Source organism: Sycon ciliatum, chromosome 1 (assembly GCF_964019385.1).
Source record: "Sycon ciliatum chromosome 1, ocSycCili1.1, whole genome shotgun sequence".
NCBI lineage: Eukaryota > Metazoa > Porifera > Calcarea > Leucosolenida > Sycettidae > Sycon > Sycon ciliatum.
In genome coordinates this window covers 56605712-56631337 of record NC_088643.1, presented here as the reverse complement: position 1 = coordinate 56631337, position 25626 = coordinate 56605712, and the positions used below count along the sequence as shown (strand labels likewise).

At 48.6% G+C, this 25626-nt stretch overlaps 1 protein-coding gene and 1 long non-coding RNA gene across 2 annotated transcripts; both read left to right on the top strand.

Moving 5' to 3' along the window:
- Positions 1 to 67: 67 nt before the first annotated feature.
- Positions 68 to 25626, top strand: LOC135804478 (UDP-N-acetylglucosamine transporter-like). The gene is made up of 8 exons (XM_065318359.1): positions 68 to 552; positions 6555 to 6711; positions 8361 to 8579; positions 10050 to 10172; positions 11217 to 11391; positions 12348 to 12463; positions 13017 to 13150; positions 24833 to 25626. The coding sequence occupies exons 2-8, from the start codon at positions 6580 to 6582 to the stop codon at positions 24939 to 24941; spliced, it is 1008 nt and encodes a 335-aa protein (XP_065174431.1). The 5' UTR covers positions 68 to 552; positions 6555 to 6579; the 3' UTR covers positions 24942 to 25626.
- Positions 1548 to 3460, top strand: LOC135804477 (uncharacterized). The gene is made up of 2 exons (XR_010551067.1): positions 1548 to 2224; positions 3132 to 3460. It is a non-coding gene; the product is annotated as an uncharacterized LOC135804477 (long non-coding RNA).

Sequence of the window (25626 nt, the reverse complement as noted above, 5' to 3'; positions counted from 1 at the left end):
CACATTCCTCTTTGCAGTATACAACCCTCCCACAAATGAAATCCCTCAACTGTGTCGTTTGCAGTGGAGAAGCAACTTACGTTACTTTACAGTAATTGAACAGTCGTCACTGCACTCCTGAGATTTTTTACTCTTGTTTTTGTCTCTCAGGCTTATTCACTGTAGTAGTTTGTAGAGCTAGGTCTGTAGTAAGTAGGTCTTTCTCTCTTTTTTTTACCTTGACTATTCAAGCAACACACAAGTCGTGAAGACCGAAGAGTTCGAAATAAATAATAATTTATTTTCCCTCAGTTTGTTCTGGAAACTATTGCTATTAATTTTGTCTGAACTAGTTCTTCAGGCAGCTGAAATTGCATAAAGTATCATCTTCAGCTCTGCCAATTCGTTTTAGTGACCTTGAACTGCGCCTGTTACTCCTTGAGCCCACCGTACGATATGGAAGAAAGGTGTATAGCCTGAATGGTGCCCAATCTGCCCAACATCTCCCAATAGAGAAGCTCATTCATTCCCTAACCGCCGGGGTCAGCTGTCGAGGACTTTCGTGCTTTGCTGGTGAGGAAACGTGTTACTGTGTATGTGTGCGTTATGGGCAGGTGTGTTAGAGAGTTTTGTAGTACCAGGTATTGTTAGTATTAATGTTGACCTTTAGTCTCAGAACTCTTGAAGTTGCACCGTACTCCTTGTACATTGTAACCGTAAGGTGGAGCCAAAACAAAAAGACAACCCAAATTCGGTAAATAGAACAAGAGTATAAATACATGTACTGTGAAAACACAAGGAACATCAAAAAGTTTGTACCAGGGAGGGGGGGGGGGGGGGGGGAGGGAGGAGATGGACTAAATGAAACTCTGGGCTAGATTGCCAAAACAAGAGGATCACAAGTGGCATTCTGCTGCGGCCAGCACAGCGGGATGTCGGCCAAAGCTCGGTTGAACTTCGGTTGAGCGTCATGATAAAGAGACCCTTGACCTGATCCAGACCAGTACGGTGGAATAGGGTTCCTTTCTCTTGTCCGAAAGCATACAGGCAACTCTGTTGTAGAGCGCAGAAGCCGCTTTCCCAAATCCTCCTGAGCCACTGAAGACAAGAGGCACAAATGACGGTTGCTCGATTCGGTCCCGGATTCGCTCCTGATAGCAACTGTATGCTTTCGGACAAGAGAAAAGAACCCTATTCCACCGCACTGGCCTGGATCAGGTCAAGCGTCTCTTTCTCTCGCTCAGCAAATGCTAGCCTCCGTGGACATCGTGCTGCTCAACCGAAGTCCAACTGAGCTTTGGCTGACATTCTCACTGTGCTGGCCGCAGCAGAATGCCACAAGAAACTCTGTTGTAGAGCACAGAAGCCGCTTTCCCGAATCCTCCAGATGCACTCAAGACTACCCGCACAAATGACGCGTGCTCAATTTCCTGGATTCGCTCCTCATGCGAGCGCCTCTTCTCGACTTCGTGTTTTCGGTATGTTGCCGGAAGTGACTGCTGGCGGTTGGAACGTGCATGTGGGTTAAAGGGGAACTCCACAAAAAAATGAAACTTTGATAGCCTGTAGAGTTTCGGGCGCTGAGTCGAATGGTCTTGGTCCGAAGCCTCTACGACGAAGCGTTCTTGAGATATTTCACTTTGAAATTGCAAAAACGGGGGCCGCGCCCTGACGTCATGCGGCCATTTGGTTACATCATCACGGGCTGCCTACGTCATTGTGGCAAAGTCGTTTCTCTTCGCCAATCTACAAGCACTAATTTTAGTTGGTATTTCAAGGGAAGATGGGCGATTCCGAACAATCCTCTGTCCCCAGCAATGAAGGCAGCGATGCTGAGGCCAGTGAGGACGACCAACAGCCCACCGCCGCGTATGGTTGGGGCAGGGAGCCCAGATACTCTGCTGAGGAGCTGCCATCGCGTGTAACAAATGTTGAGGAAGAAGATGCTTCAGCAGCTGCGTCCGACAGAAGACGAGTAGCTTGGCCACCAGAATCTCGATTCGTTTGGGACTCCGACTGGTGCGAGCGTGGACAAAAGTGTATAGCCATGCCCAGCCTGCGGGAATGATTTTGCTGGTAGGATGCTGCCGTCGTTGTCGACAAGACGGCCCAAGGTTTCTTGCGTAGCGGACCTCGCAGATTACGAGATCGTATCCTTGCATTAGGCTGTGCCCATCACTGCTCTTCGAGGTTATCTCGACATGCAGAAGCCGCCAATGCCAGTGACAGAAGAGTCTGACATTAGGTAAGCCTCAATTAGTTTGCCTTGACTTGTCTTGTGAGGAGCGCGTATCAGCATGATACACTTATTCTTATTTTTTTGGGGAAATTTATTGTTGTCAGGCGCACTACAGCAGGCGTCGCACAAGAAAGACATTGTACTGGTAGTTATCACAAGTTTCATGCATGACACAAACAAATTTCTCTTTGCTCCGAGTATGTCTTGACTTATCTTGTGAGGATCGATGCGCGTAATGTTTTGTGTGTAACTTATTGTTGTCAGGCATAGCACGAACAACGTTGTTCTGTACTATAGTGCTATCACAAGTTTTCATGCATGACTCACATTTGTCTTTGTCATTTTCCCTTGGATTGGTACGAGATCTACAAAGTATGGTAGGTAGTGTTCTGTTGGTGAAGAGAGCACTGCACACAGTTTATGAGCACCATGGGTGCATTTGATCACACCCGAACCCATACTTTATCGTTCCAAGCGATAGACTTTGTCAATAAACTCGTTTTCTAGTATACCATGGCATGCAACGTACAAGCGTGGGGTCAAGAAAGTGTACACCAAAATAATGCACAAATTCTGGCAGGAGAGTAAGAAATCTGTACTTTCTGACCAAGACATCTCTGTACTAGTAGGTAATCGAACGCGTCCTAATCAGTATTCATCCCCCAGATCATTGGAATTCAATTTGAAATCAGCAATTATGGTAAATTCTACAAGACCCTCCATCTTTGTACCAGTGGACACTAAATTAGTATGGCGCGCGCACTGAAAGTGCAGGTAGGTACCGGTAGGTGCAATACAGCGCATATGTAGAGTAAATTATTATTTGACAATACTAATTATTACGGTACAGCAATGTGGTATGTGTACAAGCACTCATCATACACATTCCATACGACATTCTGTGTTTGTGTAGATCTCTACGCTATGCGGCACACAGGCAGTACACACTATGTACACGGCAAATTGGGCAAGCACGTTCGTTGTCGTCTTCCAGCCTGCGTTGTGAATACCATCAGGCAAAGATATCCAAATCCTGCACCACCTCAGCCTTCTCAGGAGGCTTCCACCTGGAATTTGGCAGGGAAACACGCTTCTCCAAGGCAGGAACATGGAGGTTGCCATTTGCAACCGCTACCACCTCACACATGAGCTTGTCAACATACTCATAGCTCTTTCTGTCGTATAATTTTCTATTTGGCCACAGTCTTCTTTATGCTTTGAGAACTGGACTTTATACCTTCCTATCGCGGTCTTTTTGGTTGTGCTGTGGCGACGGTTGACATTGACGTCGTCAAGAGCTGCGAGATGTGCGTGTCCAATCATCCCCAGAATTGAGAAACGAATGCGTTTGAGAATGTAGTTTGGCATGACACTGTGATATACCTGCATGGCAAAAAGAATGTGGAGAAAACACACTTGCTTAGACAATATACTGCTGTATGAGAAAATGGAAACTTCACCGTACAGGACGACTCTTGTTCTCAATTGCATTGTTCGTTTCATTCCCTGTGTTGCCCATAAGAGACGGGAGCAAAAATGTTCAGCAGATGTTGTCTTCTGGCGTGGAGTGGCGGCGTCATTAGATGTACACATAGTCATTTCACTAAGTACACCACTACTACAGCATATGTACTATCCTTAGGCTAGCGTGCGTGCGAGTGAGTTTGAGTATGTGGGTGCGTATGTGTGTGTGTGTTGTTGTGTCTGTGTGTGTGCACGCGCGCGCATGTGGGTGAAGGTGTGAGTGCATGTGTATAATGTGTGTAGTCCCCACTGTATTCCTTGCACAATAGGTCTTCACTTACTTTTCTTTCGCATACAACCAGAACCCATTCCTTGTTCGAAATTAGATTTTTTGGCCTGGTGATCCCGCAAGCGTGGAACTCGGAGTGTAATAAATTTTTGTTTCACTTTACTTGCACTATTCCTAGGCTGTCCAGACTTCTAACAACTGCTCTGAGTGATATGGTATTCATGCAACCATGCCTAGAAGTAGGGTAGCTGTTATAAATAGAGACATATCCACGCAATCAACTTACACTGGTTCAGTTTGGCAGGATTGGTGAGACAGTTCGTCGTGCATGCTGCCTGCACATCGCAAGCAAACAGTTCTGTAACCTTCGTACTTGCTGGGGGTCTGTCTGTTTGCGTCCCAGTTGATGACAGATGTGCACAGTTTGAGTACTGGTATGCGCAAAGTTACTGGGGTAATATCGTTCATCAGCTAGCTGCAGTCGGAGTTGATGGTGTGATGTACTCTTCTGATCCTGATGGGACGTATCTCGCCCTGCTTTCTCAGTTGCAGCTTGTTGAGTTCGCTTTGCTGGAGGCTCACGGTTCGGAGGGCACTGGTACACTGATGAGGGCTTTCCTGGACGGCGTACTCGTCAAAACTCAGCTCTCAAGTCCCTCTGGATCATAAATGCAGCGAGCAAACATAGCTCGTGCTGCGAAAATAGGCTTGAAATTTTCACGACGCATTGCAACATCTCGGCGCTTTGCCAGGTCTCCATCCTTTGGGAATCTGAGAAAACTATCCCCAGGAGGATGATGTGATACTGGCACAATCAACAACACAACAATTTGGCATTGCAGCGGCTCAGGCGACTTGGCAAACTACTTTCTGAAGTGACTTTCGTCCTGAAGAAAGTGAGATTCAAAATCCAAGTATTCTCGCACCATGCCACAATGACGTCACACATACATTGGTATGGGGCGTGGCTAAAATTGAAATATCTCAAGAACGCTTTCTCGTAGAGACTTCGGACCAAGACCATTCGACTCAGCGCCCGAAACTCTACAGGCTATCAAAGTTTCATTTTTTCGTGGAGTTCCCCTTTAAAGACGCGAATGTCGAGGAACATCTTCTCAAAACGCCCACCCCATATGCCGGATGCTGCCACGTCCAGGCGAGCGCCATCAGCTGAGATTGCTGTGCGAAGACGCAGGGTCTCACCGGTGAGTGGTTGCAGGGAAGGTTCAGTGCTCACATCATGGGCCACATCTTTCAGGAGGGATGCTGTTACTAGTTAGATCACGGAGGGCATTGTGACACATGGAGGGGTTGCCCCGATGGGACAGGACAAAGCGTGTTCTGCTGTGAAGGAAGCACCGCATGCGCAGGTTGAGGGCAGTCCAGATGGGGTCCAACCATAGCGCAAGTGAAGTGCGTCGCTGAAAACTTGCCTGGGGAGGACGAAACCGTAGCGACGAAGCGGCAGGTAAGCCAACTAGAGGCTCCCTTCTCTGAAGCCAGCTCCAGCACCCGAAGCATGGCAGGAGGGCCGCTATCCTTGATGAATTTGGCATGGTCCATGCGTCCACGGCGGGCCTGGGATGAAGTGTCTGCCTTTGCTTTTCTGGTGTTGTGCGAGATGCCGTCGAGGGATTGATCCTGAAGCAAGATACGCTCTACGAGTGCTTGGGTGATGGCTTTAGAATCACGATGCTGGGCTGACAGGGAGGTCGGGATGATGAGCCCTAAACCTCCGTCTCGGCAGGGTAGAGCGAGAATGGACCTTTCAAGATCACCTGGAGGGGTCGGTTGGTGATGGCTAGAATGAGAGAGAGAGAGAGAGAAGAGAGAAGTTTGTGCGGATCTTGTCCTCCAAGGAATCAAGCAAGTGCGCGATGTCGGGCACGGTTCGAGCAATGAAGGCCCATTTGTGCCGCAGGCCCTGTCCAAATGCCACCTCTTTTGATTTTAATCATTTACTCTTTTACTGCCTTCTACTGCACTTTAATAAACATAGCACTTGTTGCGCTTGTTGATACGAGTATTTCAAAGTACAGTCGACTCCTGATATGCTGAACGCCATTGTGCAGGAGTATCCCGTAGTGTTTTGTATTAAAGCCTGTCTCGTATAGAAGCCTGATTTTAAAGATACACTGTCGGCACGTAAGCCTGGTTTTAGTGTTGGCATACATAGAAATACCTGTCTTGTATAGAAGCCTGTCTCATGTAGAAGCCTGCAAAAATTCACCAAAAATTCATATAAGCAGCGGCCTTTATGTGAAATGCATTCACACCATACAACTTACAAGCAACACGTCATTACTGGCGTGTGGCCCATGACTGTATGAGTGCACTTGGTTTACACGCGGTCCTACAAGATCATGGTTTGTTATGAATGAAAACGGTTCACTACAAAGGGTCGATTTTGTATGGGTTCAAACAGGGACATGGACAATGGTTCGCTATATTATCATGAACGTAGAAGAAGAAAAAAGTATCATAGCTCTGCAGTTGTTCCTTTTCGTGGATGTAGCTTTTTTTTAAGTGTTGTGCTCTGGACCTCTTTTTCTTTGTATTTTCTCTTCTTCTGTGCTTTTCCAGGGTGGGAATTAGTGCCAGCTTAGTCATGGATCTCAAGTACCTATCGCTGATAGTTCTGGTTCTGCAGACGACTGCATTGGTGCTGCTGATGCGCTACTCGCGTGCAGTCGGTACCGGGCCCATGTACTTAGCTTCAACTGCCGTTGTGATGGCTGAGGTATGCTGCTATTACTAGTACAGCAAACATGTTGATAAATGTTTGCCACGTTTATGAATCTCCGTCTATCTTATAGTATCTATCTATTCGTCTCTTTGAATAGATTTTTGTTGGAGGAAAACAAGCAAGCACATGAAGCACGGAAGCCACTGGACATTTTGACGAGGCCTTTCAAACTGTTACTCTTCAAAGCGGGTACAATGGTGATAACGACGAACAGCAAACAAGTCCTTTTGTCTAGCTTTAGGCGGTCGAATGGGTGACGAAAATTGGCGCCTTAGAGAGCGTGAGTGGCATCAGCTACGTAGTAAAACCATCAAACCATCAATACAGAGCATAATCTCCACCATCAATACAGAGCATAATCTCAATCATCAATACAGAGCATAACCTCAACCATCAATACAGAGCATAGTCTCAACCATCAATACAGAGCATAATCTCAACCATCAATACAGAGCAGTCTCAACCATCAATACAGAGCGTAGTCTCAACCATCAATACAGAGCATAATCTCAACCATCAATACGGAGCATAACCTCAACCATCAATACAGAGCATAATCTCAACTATCAATACAGAGCATAATCTCAACCATCAATACTGTTTATACAGAGCATAATCTCAAACAACAGTTGCAACTAGGGCACAACATGAAAACTTTCACACCGACTTCTTCTGCACACTCACAGTTCAGGTTTCAGCTTGGCATTCTACGCCACCGCCTTCAGCACAACCAGGTGAGATTTGTTGTGTGCACACACTTGGATGTGGATGTTGGTTTGTGAACTGAACTCAAGCAAGCCGGTAATGATTTCAGGTGATGGTATATTGCTGAATCCGTCTGGTCCGTTCGTACAGTTGCTACTGTGTGGTACAGTTAAGTCGTCGGCGACTTCTCTGTCGGGCGTGGAGTCACACACTGTTCCAGGCGTGGAGTCACACGCTGTTCCAGGCGTGGAGTCACACGCTGTTCCAGGCGGCGACCCTGCAGTAGCTGCTCACTTCACCTTGTGACAGAGTGTTGTTGTTTTGATTGATTTGATAGATATAAGGACTTGTGTGCTGTTGCGCGTTTCACCATTCTACCCACTTTGAAGAGTGAAACTAAAAAGTAAAGTATCGTGTCCGTTCCTGAAGGGAACTCACGACGGCCGCTAACACCCGGTAAACCCTAGCGGCAGATGCAGCGCCTAACGGTGGGGATGAGGGGATAAGTCTTACAACCACTGGCACAAGCGCCGAGAAACCCGATTAGCCGCATCCATGTACCCCTTGTGCCTGGCCACAAGTTCCCAGTTGACTGTGGGTAGCAGCACGGCTGGAAAAACTTTGAAGAGTAGTGGTGCAAAAGGCGTTGTTGAAGTGTCCAGTGCCTTCTTTACTCTGTGTACTCAGCTATCTCTTTATATCCATCTATCTATCTGATGCGACATGCTACGTGTCTGAACGGCATCACTGTAGAATTTAGTATCAACATTGATGGTAACAACAACGACAACGACGACAACAGCAGACGACAACAGCAGCAGCAGCAGCAGAATGAAAGATTCCAAACCATGTAGGAAAGGATTTATAGATGTACCGCGTGCAGGTGTTATCCGGGTAGTTCACGTTTGTGTTGCTGTTTTGTGTTGCTTATTATTTAGGTGTTCAAACTTGTCTCCAGCCTCCTACTATTCTGGTGGGAGCTGGCACGCGAAAGTTATCGATTCCACAGCCCGATCGTGTTCTTGACTCACTTGAGGACAGTGCTGTTCAGCCAGCCATTCGAACTGCTGAAGCTGGCCGTTCCTGCCCTGCTGTACACCATTCAAAACAACCTGCTCTACGTAGCGCTGTCCAACCTAGATGCCGCTACCTATCAGGTGAGCAATGTACCCACTGTAGGAACTAGAAATGTTGCCAGAAATGCTTGCAAGGGTCGCTTAGGCCGCGGTCACACCGAGCTCGATTCAGCCGTTCAGCCGAAACAAGCGCTTGTTTACGTCACTATTACCATGGAAATGGCTGAAAAATGTCCTACAAGCGACTTTCAGCCGTGGCTGACTCTCAGCCGTTTTTTTTCCGGCTTGTTTCAGCCACAGCTTGTACAAGCGGCTGAAAGCCGAAATTCAAAAAATAATTTGAGTGCGCTTGGAGCTCCGGAGCACACCATGTTGACATGATGAACTGATATTGATGTTCTTTCTTGTGTCCGTGAAACCGTGCTATCCCTGTGCCTTTGGTTTTGACCGTGAGTCTGTCTACCCCAACTACACTGTATTCAGTTTGATTTGGATTTTGTCCGACGACCATGGATTTCTGCCGCTGTGCCTCTAGACTGCTGCGTAGATTGTTGGAGCTGTGGTTTGAGGCCAAGACAAGGCACCACACTCACGACCGAATTCATGAAGAAAGCCGGGTACAAAGAAGAGAGTGGATTGCAACTGAGTTCAATAACGGCAACCGGCGGGGCAGAAAGCTCGACATCAGGAAACACCACCCGAACCATCGCGTCCATGCACACCGAACAAATAAAAAGAGCACGACTTCGCAATTCAGAATCCGGGCTTCCTTTGCTTCTTCATCAAAACTGAACACTAGAACAAGTACAGTTTTAGATCGCGAACGTTCTGTTCTCCAGTTTCTTGCAAACATTGGTGTGTTTCGAGATATTCAAAATTTGGCGGGTAAGAAAAACAAGTCATTCAAGCTTTGCACTCAAGGTCTGGTGTGACCGCGTCACAGGGATCACGCAAGCCAGCTGAGCGCCAGCGATAACAAGCCCAAAGTGGCTTGTTTCGGTGTGACCGGGGCCTTACAAGGTTGGCCAGTACTGCTGCTCAAGTGCTCGGGCCGTCTACTCACATTGTTCATTTTATTCGCGTCTTGTGCATGCTCCTCTATTGAGTATCGTGTGCTGAGCTGCCTCCAATCGAGACGAAGAGCAGCAGACAGTACCTCGTAGATGTAGCAATTTGTTGACTGCTGGCTTGTGACTGTTACCTACATTTCCCACTGTGTGCATGGCAACGCGTCGACATCAGTTGCCAGCCATCTTATGCAGCAGGCTAGACAGTGTATGCTCTTGTGTCCCCATATAAGGTTAGACTGTTGTCGAGCATTGCTCTTGGCGCTGTGTGTGATCGTTCCCCGTATTTGATGTGTTTCTTGTTGTTTTTTTGATTATTATTTTTTTGAAATCTTTTATTCTCATGATGGCCTGTGGCCAATAAGAGAATTGTTTTTGTCCTTGTTGTTCTTGTTCTTGAATTCTTTATTCTCACGATGGCACCATCGCCAATAAGTGTGTTGTTGTTTTTGCTGTTGCTGTTGTGTCCTGTTTTCTGCGGCAGGTCACGTATCAGCTGAAAATCATGACCACGGCTATATTCTCTGTCCTTATGCTTGGCAAGCAACTGGACGTCAAGAAATGGACGGCATTAGTTATGCTGATGTTTGGTGTCGCATGTGTACAGGTAAGAGAATGTGCCTTGCCTGGTGGATAGATAGCATTCAGGCCAGCATATGTGCCAGAGTGCAGCAAGCCCTATCGGCCGTGTGCTAGTACTGTGTTTCCCCAAGTATAGGTCTCGCCGTTTGTTTACAATAACCGAAATTCGTGGGATGGGATGCGACTCACCATCAAGTGTAACTTGTCACTCAAATGAACACACTGAAACTATTCGGCAGACGGCCTAATAAATAGAGTTAAAACTTACTTGTTTGGGGAAATCCGATGGTTGTAGTCCAGAACAGTAATCACATCTTTCGAAGCATGTCCTCCTTGCCCGTCATCTTGCTTTATACATTTTTACTGAAGAAAGTGTATAGGACAGGAGTTAGCAACTTTCAGTTCTTACAAACAGTAAGTGAAGACAATGATTGTACTAGATACTAGATGTGGGGAGCACCTTTCCAATGGTTGTACTAGTACCATAAAGTGCCGTAGATCCCGATCCCCCCCGCCCGCGCTTTGTCGCTTCCCAGTTGGATTTTCGGCATGGGGCGGGGAATTAGATCGCGGCTGGCAAGTGCAGTACTGTGTACCGCAACACAAAAGATCAGACTTGCCATGCTGGATTGTGCACGACATCATGCAAAGGCATACCTGCAATGGCACGTATTGGATATATAGCACGGCATGCGTCTGTTCAACACTGTAGTTCGACGCATACACACAGGTCGTTTCAAAGGCACTTGTAGAAATTGTATAGGCGGCAGGCATTAGAGGGACTGGATCAACGGTACTTTGCGGTTCTACTTTTGAAATCTTGGCTGAAATTCCAAATCCTGCATCCACATTTAAAGTTATTTTCGTGAGAATGGTTGAGTGCACATCATCTCTGCAGCACATCATGTTTGCTGGGATGTTGGCCGCGTGTCAACTGCACCACTCTTCTTGTACACTGAACTATTCTCGTTACGCCATTTGGATTCTGTGTGTGTGCGTGCATGTGTGGACACATGTATGCACGTGTGTGTGCGTGTGTGTGTGTGTGCGCGTGTGTGCTGCCGTCCAGATGCCATCCTCGTCCTCGAAGTCGTATTCTGCCACTCACACGGTCGTCGGTAGCTCAGTAGTGGGTCTGGTAGCAGTGCTGTCCGCTTGCTGTTCGTCCGGCTTTGCCGGCGTCTATTTTGAGAAAATCCTAAAGGGAACCAAGCCATCGCTGTGGTTGCGTAACTTTCAACTAGGTGAGTTGCTTGGCGTTCTCGTCTCTCTGCCAAGTAGACGATGGTCATCTTGACTTTGGACTTTCCTTGTACAGGGATGTTATACTGGAAGTGAAGTTCATAGCACTTTCTCAAAGCTTTTAATGTAACGTTATACATGCACAAAGTGATTCAGTTTGTGTTCAGACTTGCATGACTCCACTGCACCTCAAGTCTCAACTCTGGACTTCAGCTACCTTTTTGCTATTGATGTCTGTACACCTTCGTACATGCATGCCCAGTGTCATCTGCTATTAGCCTATTTCCATGATCGATTGTTATACTGGACAGCACAGGCCCATCCGTGCCCACGTCGACGTCTACCCTGTCTGCAATATAATTCCGTACGAAAACGTCAGACTCCGTGCTTGCTACAGCTGAGACCATAGCCTGGACACGAGTTACTTGAGTAGTCGATCGGTACGACAAAACGAGTGAATAATCTATAAAAGTTGAGCCATCGATTTGCATCAGCTGCCCATTTTTGATGGGAACTTAGCCTGGCTTAGCGGCGTTTCAACACTTCCTGACACTGCTGATCCAAGAAATACCGATAGCTGTCTCTATTGTCAGCATTCTTGACTGGCAATAGATCCAACATGTCTCGTTGCTAGTGTACATGTACAGTGTCGCTGAAACATGTTATCTCTATTCTATTTGCTCGTACAGTGGAACCTGTGTAAGACGACCGCTCCAGGGACCTTCAAAGTGTAGTCTCTGTTACCAAGTGGTCTTCTTATCCAGGGTCATTTGACTGGAAATAGCATCCCTTGGCCTTGGTCCTGGATGCAGTGGTCTTCTGGGATAGGTGGTCGTCTTATCCGAGCGGTCGCCCTGACAGGTTTTACTGTTCTTGAAGTATGTGTGCATCCTCATTATTAAAATTTTGTTGGCTTTGTGTGTGTGTTTATGCTTGTTTGAATGCTTGCCACTGGCAGCGTTTTTTAGTATCTTGTTAGGATTCGGTGGAGTGGTTCTGGACAGAAAGGTGGTATTGTCAGAAGGATTCTTCCACGGATATAGTCCTCTCGTGTGGACAGTTGTTATTTTGCAGGTGAGTTTGAAACAAAAAGTAAATGATGTGCCGCCTGTGGTCTAATGTCCAACTATTGAGCCGATCAAAGGGCAAGTTCATGGGTCAATGTTAAAAAAAAAACCAGTCAAAAATGTCTTGTATCTCCAATCTTTCCCTCCTCCTCCCCCCTCGTAACAGAGCAGCGGTTGTTCTTGTTCAACTAGAATCATTTGACTGCAAATGATGTGTAGATTTCAGCCAGATTACGGAAGACTTTGTGTAAGGCCGTCGGTAGTGCGAACTGATCATTGTCCACATTTTTTTCCTTTTTCTTTTTGATGTCTAGGTTGTGTAAACGGTGTACTACGTGATCTACTTCAAAATTTTGCAGTTTGTCCATTCCTGTCATCAGAGCTGCAACACTTTGTTCTTGTGCCCCTTGTGTGTGCGTGACTGTTCATAATATATGTGTGTATGTTTGTGTGTGTGTGTGTGTGTGTGTGTGTGTGTGTGTGTGTGTGTGTGTGTGTGCGTGTGCGTGCGTGTGTATGTGTGCGTGCGTGTGTGTGTGCGTGTGTTGCTGCTCACATAGGGTATTGGTGGTCTAGTTGTGGCGGCAGTGATCAAGTACGCCGACAACATTCTAAAAGGCTTCGCCACATCTGTTTCCCTGATCTTTTCTGCGGTCATCTCGTTCATCTTCCTCGATGATCTGGAGCTGACAAGGTACGGTTACACACATATTATTATTTATTATTAATTTAGGGGTGAGACAATTATACCGAGTACTCGAGTACTCGCTCGGTTTTTTCAAAAATAATCGTACTCGGAATAAATCAGAGTACTCGCTCGGTTTTTTCAAAAATAATCGTACTCGGAATAAATCAGAGTACTCGTTCATACATGGTGCATGCATTTATCACAGAAATCTGCAGTTTCAGAGCAGCAGTCGGCGGATATTGAGGTGCAGACTGTGTGGTGAACATTTGTTTACGAGTAGAGAGAGCCCAAATGACCCACGAACCGATATACCCGAGAAAAATGACTGCTACTCGGTTCAATCAGGGTTGTACTAAGGCCCTTGGTGTGCAATTTTTAGGAGATGAAGAATACTCGAATATTCGATCGGAGAAAATCAGAGTACTCGAACTCGGGATCTCAGTGCAACCTTTCACCCCTAATTATTATAGTCTTTTCCGCATTGGCATCGCCAAGCAAGCTTGGCTAGCCTTCGCATAAGCTGCTCCATGATGAGACGAAACAATGAATGCATGTACATACGATCTAGGACAGAACCAACATACATGTGTCATGCCGGACATACACTATACCGATCTCAAGGCTACAACATATACATTCGCATTGCCGTAGTAACCCCACCAGGTCATCAACCAATATAGTTGATCCAAGTATCCATTCAGCCACACACGCTCACCTTGGTCATTCGAATAAGGTTGAGAGTAACTGTGATTCCAAGCTCGATTCAAGAGTGAAGGTCAAAGGAAGGTTGGTACTTTTGATCAGAAGCAGCAGGAGTTATATCGAGAACAAAAAGGATCGAGTTAGACAAAGGCGTAGCAAAGGCGGGAAAAACCAACCAATCAGACCATAGAGAGCTTGTTGCTATGCAGAATTGACCAATGGGAGAAGACAAGGAGAAATGCGTATTATTTATGAATTAACTAAACAGCCAGCGTATACGATAAGACAGCAGATACAACATCCCGGGGCCCATGCATTGATAAAAGTGACAGTAGATACAAAAGACAACTGCCGTACAAACGCGCGCTCATGAGGGGAACACGTTCACCCAACATGTAAACTAGTACCGGCAGAGTCGTTAGTTCGTCGTACAACCTGGGGAAGTTTGTCGTACAGCCCGGGAGAACCCGTCAGCTGCCGAGGCCGATATGACATCTCCCCGGCCTTCTGGGAGATTGCGTCCCGCAATCATTAGTCTTACTCCAGTCGTTGGGGTGGTCTCCTTCTTCGAACTGGACGGTTGACACCAGCCGATGCTACTGCAGTGTTAGCGGGAAGCAACTGTACTCCTTGAACTGGATGGTTGACATCAGCCGGTGCTACTGCAGCGTCAATGGGAAGTAGCTGTACTCCTCCAAACTGCTCGTCACGGCCACCTGCTCTTTCCGCATACAACAAGTCTGTGGTATCAGGCGTGTAGGAGTTCTGTTGTGGTGACGCAGTTCTGATCGGGTTCAATTTCCCATCATTCGACGCTTCCTCGCGTACAACCGTAGCGAGATGTGTTGGGCGTACACGACACTTCTTCAAGCGATTCACGTGCACAACTTGACATGTAGCCGAGTCTGATCCCATATCACGGACGCGATACACAACATCAGACAACCGGTTCAAAACCTTGAACGGTCCCTTCCATAATTTGAATTAATTTCGCCAACTTGGTGCTGGTTCCAACCGGAACAGCGGGTACCAAGAGCCATACCAGACTTCCTTCCGCGAATTCCACCGACACAGCCCTATGATCATAGAGATGCGCCTGATGTCGATGCACTGCACCGAGCTTGTGCCTCACAATCGTGTGCACATCCGCCAAACAGGACCGCAATTGACGCACATACGTAGGTTCATCCAACTGTTCAGCTGGCGGTAAACCATACGCAACATCTTGCGGGAGACAGAACTCTCTGCCGAAGGGGAGATACGCCGGCGTGTACCCTGTGCTGGCTTGGGTGGTAGCCCGATACGCCATTAATGCTGCGGGTAATTGGACATCCCAATCACGCTGGTCTCTCTGAACATAGTGTGAGAGCAATCGCTCTAACGTCTGGTTAAACCTCTCTACCAATCCGTCACCCGACGGATGGTAAGCCGTTGTCCACGTTTTCTTGATACCAAGCAAGCCGCAAACGTTCTTGAACAGTTTCGAATCAAAGTTTGCACCTTGATCCGTATGCAAGCTATCCGGTGCTCCAAATCTGGACACGAATTCGCTCACAAATACCGATGCAACAGTCGCTGCATCCATTCGTTTCAACGGATACCCCTCTACCCACTTCGTGAAGTAGTCCACAACGACCAAAATGTGACGATTTCCACCTGAAGTCTCAGGCAGTCCTGGAATCAAATCCATAGCCACACGTTTGAAGGGATACCCCGCCCAGGACACCTGTAAGGGTGCCCCTTGTCCTCGACCAACCGGTCGGGAGCGTCGACAACATGACGTGCACGTGCCGATCCAATCTTCAACGTCACGACTCATTCCATGCCAATAGAACCGAGTGCGAAGCTGGGCAATCGTCCGCTTCATACCCACATGACCAAGGAAATCGTGATATTCCTTCAGAATTTCGGTCCGCAGATCAACTGGGATCAAAATCTGAAAACGGTTCAGCGCTGAAATCTCAGGCTCAACCCATTCCCTTCTAATCACTCCGCCCTTTACAGAAAGATGCTGGCGTCCCCGCCAGTACTTCCTCAAAGTCGGACTGATTCCGGTCAAGTCAGCCGACTCGCCGTCATCCATTAGCCACTCAAAAAGCTGCCTGAGGTCAGGATCAGCTTGCTGGGCAATCGCCCAGGTCCCATATGTCCAGTCCCTTCGCTGAACCAAGGGTCCAGGAACGGTAGGAGCCACCTCTGTAACATTCATCACAGGTTTGGTCTTCTGTCTGGACACGCCATCTGCGTTCGAATGAGCCTTGCCCTTTCGATATTGCAGATCATACTCGAATTGACTGAGGAACTCCAACCACCTGGCGACAATCGGCGCTGGTTCTTTGAAGTTGTCCAAATGCTGCAATGCCTTGTGATCCGAGCGGACCAAGAAGCGCTTGCCGAGCAGGTAACACCTGAAGTGATTAAACGCCCAAACTACACCCAGCAATTCGCTTTTGGTAGAAGCGTACCTGCGTTCCGATGCAGATGTCAATCGACTAGCAAAGGCAATCGGTCGTTCGACCCCCTTCTCATCTTGCTGTGACAAAACAGCACCCAATCCCGTACCACTGGCGTCAACATCCAGAATGAACCTCGGAGCATCAGGTCCATATTGTGGATATGCCAGGGTTGGTGAAGAAGTCAACCGACTCTTCAACGTAGCAAATGCCTCTTCACACTCCTCGGTCCATACGAACGCATGGCCTTGTTTAGTCAACTGAGTGAGGGGTTTAGCAGCATCCGAGAAGTTCGGTACGAACCTTCGATTGTAGCCACAGAACCCCAAAAATGCCCGAATTTCCGCTACATTCGTAGGGTGCTCCCACGTAGCCACGCGGTGAGTCTTTGCCTCATCAGTGCTCACACCCTCTTCCGAGACCACATGGCCCAGAAAATCCACCCTCGTACGCAGCAAGAAGCATTTGGATGGTTTTAGACGCAAACCTGCGTCCAATAGCCGTTCAAACACCGCCTCGAGTCGCTCTAAGTGTTCGTCTAAAGTCTTTGCAAACACAATCACATCATCGAGATACACGAGGCAAATCTGCCACTGTAACCCACGCAAGACATCACTCATAAGTCTCTGGAACGAGCTTGGACCGTTACACACACCAAACGGCATGACTGTAAACTGGTAGTGCCCATCTGGAGTGGAGAAACCCGTTTTCTCCTTGTCTTCTTCTGCCATAGGCAGCTGATGATAGCCGGAACACAAATCCAAGGTGGAAAAGTACTTCGCGCCACTCAGCGCGTCCAACGTATCATCAATCCGTGGGAGAGGATATGGATCCCGCTCCGTAACGGCATTCAATTTGCGATAATCAACGCAAAATCGAGTTGAGCCATCCTTCTTCTTAACCAGCACTATTGGCGAAGACCAAGGACTAGTAGAATCCTCTACCACCCCTTGAGTTCCAAGGCAATCGCCTTGGAGCCTGGAAGATAGGACTTCTTCCTTTGGTGTTAATGTTGTAGTGTTGCACAGTCGTGCGACCCAATTCAGCAGAGTTCATCACGAATACCATCCGGTAGCGACAGACGAGATCACGCAAGCGTGCCAATTCCTCAATCCCAATTGACCCTTGCCCACCAGGCTGAACACGAGACGTCTCCCGGTTCGCCTCCGCTGTGCCCTCACCAGGTTCATAACCGAGCTGCAGCTCGTCATCCCCCGACACAGACTTCCCACTCACAGGACCTTCTAGTCCAATGTTGAGCGCCTACCATAAGTCTTCGGAACTTCCCGAATCCCCCGTGGATTCCATTCCTATATGATCGCAATCATCCTCGTCTTCGCCCATGATACTCATCACGGCTGAAATAGGTAGCAGCTGTCCCACTCGGGCACCTCTTCCTAAAGATACTGACTCCTCTGAGCAGTTCAATACCCGAACGGGTACACCTTCATCTGTTGGACAAACAACCGCTCGTGCCAACAAAACATCCCCACCATCGATCAGACAGCCCGTCTGGTTCGGTGATGCCACATGAAGGAACATCCTCCTTGTTCTCGATAACGGCAGCCACCGTCATCTCACAATATGGAGGTATAACTACCCTATTCTTCAACCGAAGATTATGGCAGCGTTGTGATGTTCCCACCGTTGAAACTTCAGCCTTATCAGCCTTGAAGTTCAATTTCCCATCATTCGACGTGATCTCGCAAGGTATCTGCGATAGTACATCCCTCCCAATCAGGCAATGATACCGCAACCCTCGAATCACCTTCATCTCATGGACATAAATAGCATCCTGTATTGCCAAACATGCAGCGATCGTGCCACACACATGCAACATCTGACCATCCGCACCGCAGAAGCCAGTCAACTTCTCTGGTGGTTCCAGGTCGCCCAACATGTAGCCCAACTGCTGCGAGAGGGTCTCAGAAATTAGACTTACTGAGGAACCCGTATCTACCAGTAACTCTACTGGCAGCCCATTAATCCTTCCCTCAATCATCATACCTCCGTGGCTTTCTGCTGCCCTGCTCAAGGCAGCGACCACTTCAGAGTCATTGTCTAGAGCATCCGAGACAATCGCCTCAGTTTCTGGACCCAGCACAGTTTCTTGATCGCAGACGCGGCCCGCCGTCTCGATCAATGCCCGTTTCCCGCCGGTCGGCGAGATTGGTACTCCCTTGCAGGTTTCATCAAGTCTGGACAGTCTGCCCTTCTGTGTCCCATTCGGCCACAGAACCAGCAAGTCAAACCCCTCGATTGTTCAGGCCTATAGTGGTCAACTCTGTCCACTTGGTCCCCTCTCCTGAATTGTTGGTTCGGCCTAGGAGGGTGGGCAATCCTGTCCACCTGATCACTAAGCTTCTCCACCAACTTTGCCAACGACTCCAACGTAGGGAGCTCCGACGGTGCAACCGCATCCGTCACCAATTGACGTGGTACGCCATACGCATCGTCCGCTCGGCCGTGCGTGCCCTCGTTTCCCCACACCCTCTCCAGATGGTTAGCCATCTCGATCGTTTCCTGAACCGTTCGTGGTGCATTTTCTTGTAAGCGCAATCGCAACCTGTCAGGAGTCATGGAATCAATGAGCTGATCCCGCACCAACTCTTTTTGTACGTCTCCGCCCATGGTCGGGTAAGCCCTGTGTACAAGACTACGCAAGTCGTCAGCCAATCGACTGACGTCTTCCTCAGGCTTGCGCCTTCGCGTTCTAAATTGCGACTTATATTGGCGGGCTGTCTCTGGTGGTGCAAACCTCCTCGACAAGTCCTCTACGACCTGAGGCCACTCCACTCGGTGGGCTTCAGGTACAGTCGCAACAAATTTTTGTGCAGCCCCTCTTAGCCGTGCGGCTAAGTATTGAGCCTTTTGCACGTCATTCCACTCGTTCACACGAGCACATTGGTTGAAGTACTGCAAGTACTCCACCCAATCCCCCACGCCATCATATGCTTCAGGCATCACTGCCGGCCGTACCACCATCGCCCCACCATTGGCACCCCCTACAGCAGCGTTCGCTGCTGCATCCGGAGCCTGATTGTGAGCCATGATAATCAGAAAATCGAGTGCGTTCGCTCTCAACAGGATATCTTTGTCTTTTGCAATCGCAAGACTGTGATACCTTTTCCTTGCCCAGTGGCGCCTTATATTCCCCACTTGCTACTTCGTACAATGTTCCTCCGACCAATGAGAGCTGTTCAGGTCACATGTACTGCACAGTACATACGTTCGTATGTACTACAGTCGTCATCGGATCACACCATTCGCGTACGGGTCAGCAAAAATCATGGTCAAACTGGTCTGTAGTACGGTATGGTGTTCAACCGATCACCAGTCCGCGCCAGTTCAACCCTCATCATCAAACTACAAATCTGTAGTACGATACGATGATCAACCGATCACCAGTCCGTGCGCCAGTTCAACCCGCATGCGCGAGGGTGTTGGCAGTTCTGTCAACACCCTCGCCTTGCCCACATCCTCTCAAAAACGGGCAAATCTGCCTTCAACAAAGAGCAATCGCCCCGCATTACGATCATTGTTTGCTGCCCTGCCGTCAAATCATTCGATCTGTTCGGTTTAGACAACAGCCCATCTGACATCAACCCAAACATTCCAGCTTGTGGAGGCCTTCCGTAAGCAATCGCCTACAGAAGAACAGAACTTGGATCCTGGTCACAGCACCAAATATGTCATGCCGGACATACTTAATACCGATCTCAAGGCTACAACGTATACATTCGCATTGCCGTAGTAACCCCACCAGGTCATCAACCAATATAGTTGATCCAAATATCCATTCAGCCACACACGCTCACCTTGGTCATTCGAATAAGGTTGAGAGTAACTGTGATTCCAAGCTCGATTCAAGAGTGAAGGTCAAAGGAAGGTTGGTACTTTTGATCAGAAGCAGCAGGAGTTATATCGAGAACAAAAAGGATCGAGTTAGACAAAGGCGTAGCAAAGGCGGGAAAAACCAACCAATCAGACCATAGAGAGCTTGTTGCTATGCAGAATTGACCAATGGGAGAAGACAAGGAGAAATGCGTATTATTTATGAATTAACTAAACAGCCAGCGTATACGATAAGACAGTTAGCAGATACAACATCCCGGGGCCCATGCATTGATAAAAGTGACAAGTAGATACAAAAGACAACTGCCGTACAAACGCGCGCTCATGAGGGGAACACGTTCACCCAACATGTAAACTAGTACCGGCAGAGTAGTTAGTTCGTCGTACAACCTGGGGAAGTTTGTCGTACAGCCCGGGAGAACCCGTCAGCTGCCGAGGCCGATATGACACATGTATAAAAACCGGGTCGAATTTTCGAAGGGATCCTTCTCCCCCAACCTGCCACACAGACATACAGCATTGACTTGACACATAGAATGGATGATGGATTTTTCACCTGCTGTAAGTCTACACATTTTCGGCGCGTATAAATTTTGGCCGCATTCAATTTTCAGGCCGAAAATAAATGGACTCGGTCAGTGTCGTGCAATGTTATCGCATGAGCTGATTGTTTAGTAACTGGTGGTGTTAGTGGACAGTATAGCGTAACTTGTAGTTCCTTGGTCTTTCTCTTCCGAATATAAATAATAATATTTGCCCAATGTTTGTTGACTATAAATACAGTATCAATTTTTCTAAACAGAACCCTCCTTGGCCCACCCACCCATAAACTTTTTGAATAATACACGCGAAACGAAAGCAGAACGGTAGCCAAAAATAATAATTTAGTGCAAAAATAAGAAAAATAAATATTAACACCCGAAAGCGCTAAATACAAAATCAAGAAAAAGGGAAACTATAAACCATGTAGCGCTAATGTGCACCAAATAATAAGTTAAATGATAATAAAGCCGAGTGAAAAACACAAGAAATCATAACAAAAGAAACAAACTAATAATACGAAAAAGAGTAATAATATTAATGGGAGAACTCTCATAACATCGATTGCAGGAGTCTGTTCAAGGAGGATCATTCAGTTATCGGAGCCTAGCCTCGGCAACTACGAGATCTACCGAAGCAGCTGTGACGGAGGGAGTGAAGATGGGACGACGAGCTCCACGTAGGCAGGCAATGCAGGCACGAAGAAGCGCAAAGCTTACCCGGCAGCGGATCCATGCCATTACCCTGGAGTAGGGGTCCTGGCACTTTTCCGATAGCATGTCAGCAATGCGCTTGTATAGCGATGTCGCTGACTTCTCCATGCCTCCAGATGTGGAGAGAACGACGGGGCAGAAGGAGCCATGCTCGACTTCACAGACTCGCTCCTCATAGCAACGCCGTTTCTCTCGCTCGTGACGCTGGTAGCTGGAGGGGACTGAAGTGGTACGGTTTGAGCTCGCAAACGGGTTAAAAACCCTTACATCAAAAAAGGTGCGATCAAACCGTCCACCCCAGACACCACTCGCAGCTATATCCAGCCGCGCTTGAGGGTTGGTGATGGCAGAACGATGCCTGAAGGATTCGCCAGTGATAGGTTGCAGGTGTGGCTCGAGCACGACACTGTGGGCAACACGCTTGAGGAGAGACGCTGTCACATCACGAACCTCATTATGCCGGAGCGAGGGAAATCCTCCTCGAGAGCACGACAGAGCATGGCAAATGGTGAAGGATTCACCACAGGCACAATGTGTTGGAAGATGAGATGGAGTCCAACCATACCGAAGTGCCAGGCCGTCCCGAAATTCGCCCTTCGACAGAGCGAATGCGTGCGCCTTCAGGGGGCGACATGTGAGCCAGGAGGAGGCACCTTTCTCGCTGGCTAGCCTCATGCAATGCTGAAGATCCGACGGGAGTGACAGCAGAAATTCAGTGGCAGCTCTTCCTGTGGCCAGTCTGGTGTCACTAGCCAGTTTCCGCTTGGTCTGGCGGACAGTGTCGAGGGTGTCACCTAGGGCTGGGTCCTGGCAGCTGATCTTTGACACCAGCGCAGCGGTGATGGTGCATGACGCCTTGTACTGGCCAGAGAGTGCAGTGGGATCGAGGAGTCCAAGGCCACCATCTCTGCAGGGGAAGCTTAGCAACTTCCGTTCAACGGTGCCCACCGAGCGACCACAGAGCGAGGGGATGAGGCGGGAGGCAATTGCTTCCTCCAGCGTGCCTAAAGCTGAAGCGGCCCTCTCCATCACACGGCACAGAAACGACCAACGGTGCTTCAGGCCATGCGTAAAGGCAGAGAAGGCAGCTTGCGGCTGGGAGTCGGCGATCTCAGCGAGGGTTAGGACCTCCTTCCTCCAGGACTCTGCTTTTTGGCTGAGGTAGCCATCCACAAAGCCAGAGGTGCCAATAGCTGCTCCAAGAAAGCGGTGACCGTCGTCGGTGATGGTGACACCAGTACTCTCGAAGATTCTGCTGGCTTCTTCGAGGTGCGGTGGCTTCACGACCAGCACAGACTTTGATGGATTCGGCTTGTATCCGTACAACGGACCCCGCTGGCAGAGAAGGTCCCACCATGCTCGCAGGCGGATGATCCTCCCAGCAGCTGACGAGTCGTCCGCATACCAGAGCTGAGTGGCCTTCGCTGCTGACAGGTAATGGATCAGTGGAAGAATGGCAACGGCGTACATGGGCATGGCTAAAGGATCACCCTGGGTTGTTCCTTCAGCCGACATGATAAAACTACCTCCAACAAACAGCTTGGCTGGGCAGCGATACGTGTTGATCACTACTGTGGCTAGGGATGGGCAGAGGTGGCGCAGGTTGTGTAGACAGACTTCCCGGTTAAGCTGATTGAAAGCGTTTGTGGCATCCGCCATCAACACTGCTTCGGTGTCGTCTTGGTCAAACATCTGCTGCATTGCATGGATTGCGGCCTCAATGCCGCATTCCTGTCCAGCACACAATTGGAGACTTCCTGCCGCTTCCTGAATGTCGCTTCTGATGAGGGCAAGGATGGCTTTGCCAATGATTCGTCTCACCACTTCGCCTATGCAGATTGGGCGAACTCCTGGGTCCTTGTCAAGCGGGATAAGCTTGGATGCTACGTACGCCTCCAAGGTGACTGGGTCAACATGCTCTGTTGCAAGCCGTCGAGCAGAGGCAGCCAGTGCATCACATAGCAAGTCTGATGCTTCCGAGAATGCCGTACACATCCATCTCCACGCGTCTGCATCAATGCCAGATGGACCTGCTGCTCCATGAGTGTTAAGGGCAGCTCTCCGAACCGTTTCTCGGTCTAACCCAGAGAATCTTGTTGGATGCAGTGTAGGTGGAGCGTCACCATCTAGCAACGCCTCCATGGACGCGGGTGCAGGTGGGGGATGCTTCGCTTCCAGTATCTCCCGGACAGTGTAGTCACCTGAATTGTCATCCAGTCCCAGCACACCAGGAGACTCCCCAGCGGAAAGTGATCTCAAGGCAGATGCCAGCCGGCCGCTGGTCACCTTGGATGCAAAGTGACGTGCATCATCATTGCTGGTTCTGCTTCTCTGTTGACGCTTCTTGAGCTCCTTGTGAATAGTGTCACATTCGTGGATGAGGGTCTGCAGGTTCCCCTTCTTCCACTCTGTTAACCGCCGTTCGAGTGTACTGGCTGGTTTCTCTGATGGGCCAAGTGGTTTCTGTAGCAGCAGCATTTGAAACACCATCGCAACTTTGAAAGCTTGGCCCTCATACTGTCCTCTCACACCAAAGCACTGAATGTACTGTGCGAGTTGAGACACAAAGTCCTTGCCGGTGTTACCCCGTGGGACCTGCATTGCATTTGGTCGGTAGTGGACTAGTGCTTCATAGGCAGTATTGATACAGCGAGCAGTCTCCTGTGTGCCCAAATCCCCTAGTGAGAATCTATCTCCAAGGGTACGCGGGTAGTCAGGGAGATTGGAGAGATCATTGACCCCTGGACCAGGTGGTGGGGCAGGTGCAATGAGGGGTTCGGGCACAGGGTGGGCCATGTGGAGGTCCAGCTCAGATGATTGTGACGAGTCCAAGTTCGCCAATAGGGTAGTGTCACGTACAGTCACGGGCTGGAGGAGTGCACGGTTCTGCTCATTTTCAAGTTCGTCCCAAGCCAGCTGTTGAGAACAAGAGACAGGCATATCGGAGGCGGTCGCACTAAGACTATGGGCAGTATGAACTGTTGAGGTGTGTCGCGCAGTTTGACTCTGAGGGCTAAGCTCGGTAGGCAAGTGGTTGGTGGTCGTCTGATGTTGATCAGTACTACATGCATTAGCCTGTCGCCCACTTCCGACCCCTCCGTGGGAGCATGTGGGTGATTGTGCCGGCACGTGGCGCACCGTTTGAACACCTACGGGATTCGTTGACTGGGTGGCGGGAGGAGAGTTACGGCATTTTGCTTTCCTTCCTGGTGTGCAATTTCGGCAGGATATATTCGATTCTCGGCAGCTACAGCTGGATCCGCACTTGGAGTTACCACTGCACTGGCAACAACGGCTCTCGCCTGCCCACCCATAAACCCAACTTTTTCATTTCGTGTAAAAGATCGTTAATAATGGACGACCCCTTACAGATTGTTGTTTTTTGTTGTTTGTTTTTTTGCTTTTGTGTACTTTTTTTCCTATAGTCTCTTTGTTATAGGTGCCTCCCTGGTGATTGCTGCCACAATGCTGTACAGTCAGCCGGAGAAGAAGTCTGACAACGTCCACCCACCTCAGCCTGCGTCAAATGTATGATGGTTGTTGTGGTATTGCTGTACACACACACAAACACACACACACACACACACACACACACACACACACACACACACACACACACACACACACAATACAATACAGCCCATCTGCAGGTTATGGTTGGTCCTGAAAGGACCGACGGTGTTTCAGTCACGGGGAACAGAACTTCGAGTGGCGAGTGAGGTCCTGGTGATTGGTGATAGCGAAAATCTCGGCCGCATTAACAAACACGCGCGTGCGCGCACACACACACACACACACAGAGTCATTGATACTTTTTAAACTCTCCTTACTTAGCAGTGGACAAATTAAAAAAATATCTAGAGCTGGACACGCCTCCAACACACACTGACCTTGACTTCCATTATCAAGGAGCGACTGTCCGTTATTTTATTCATACATGGCCATTAGTGTGGTCAGCATCGCCTCGCCCTTTCACCAAAATGCCACGCCTTTGTTTCTCCAGTGCTTTCATTTTCTGGACTTGAGATATTCTCCTCCCCAGCTTCATTTCTACTTTTCGAAAATAATCAACAAACTCTCCTTGCATTCCGTAACTTATCTCTGTGTACTCGTGTAGTCTATTTTGCTGGTGGTTACTTGTTCAGCTTACTAACCTGCCATGCCTGCCTTCATTGCTGATACAAGTCAATATGCCTACACAAAATTTTTTAACTTCAAA

Bases quoted from the DNA above. Each gene is read 5' to 3' on its own strand.
- LOC135804478 (XM_065318359.1), top strand. From the start codon at position 6,580: ATGGATCTCAAGTACCTATCGCTGATAGTTCTGGTTCTGCAGACGACT. The intron at 11,392-12,347 runs GTGAGTTGCTTG...TGCCACTGGCAG, and splicing joins GTTGCGTAACTTTCAACTAG to CGTTTTTTAGTATCTTGTTA. The intron at 12,464-13,016 runs GTGAGTTTGAAA...CTGCTCACATAG, and splicing joins GGACAGTTGTTATTTTGCAG to GGTATTGGTGGTCTAGTTGT.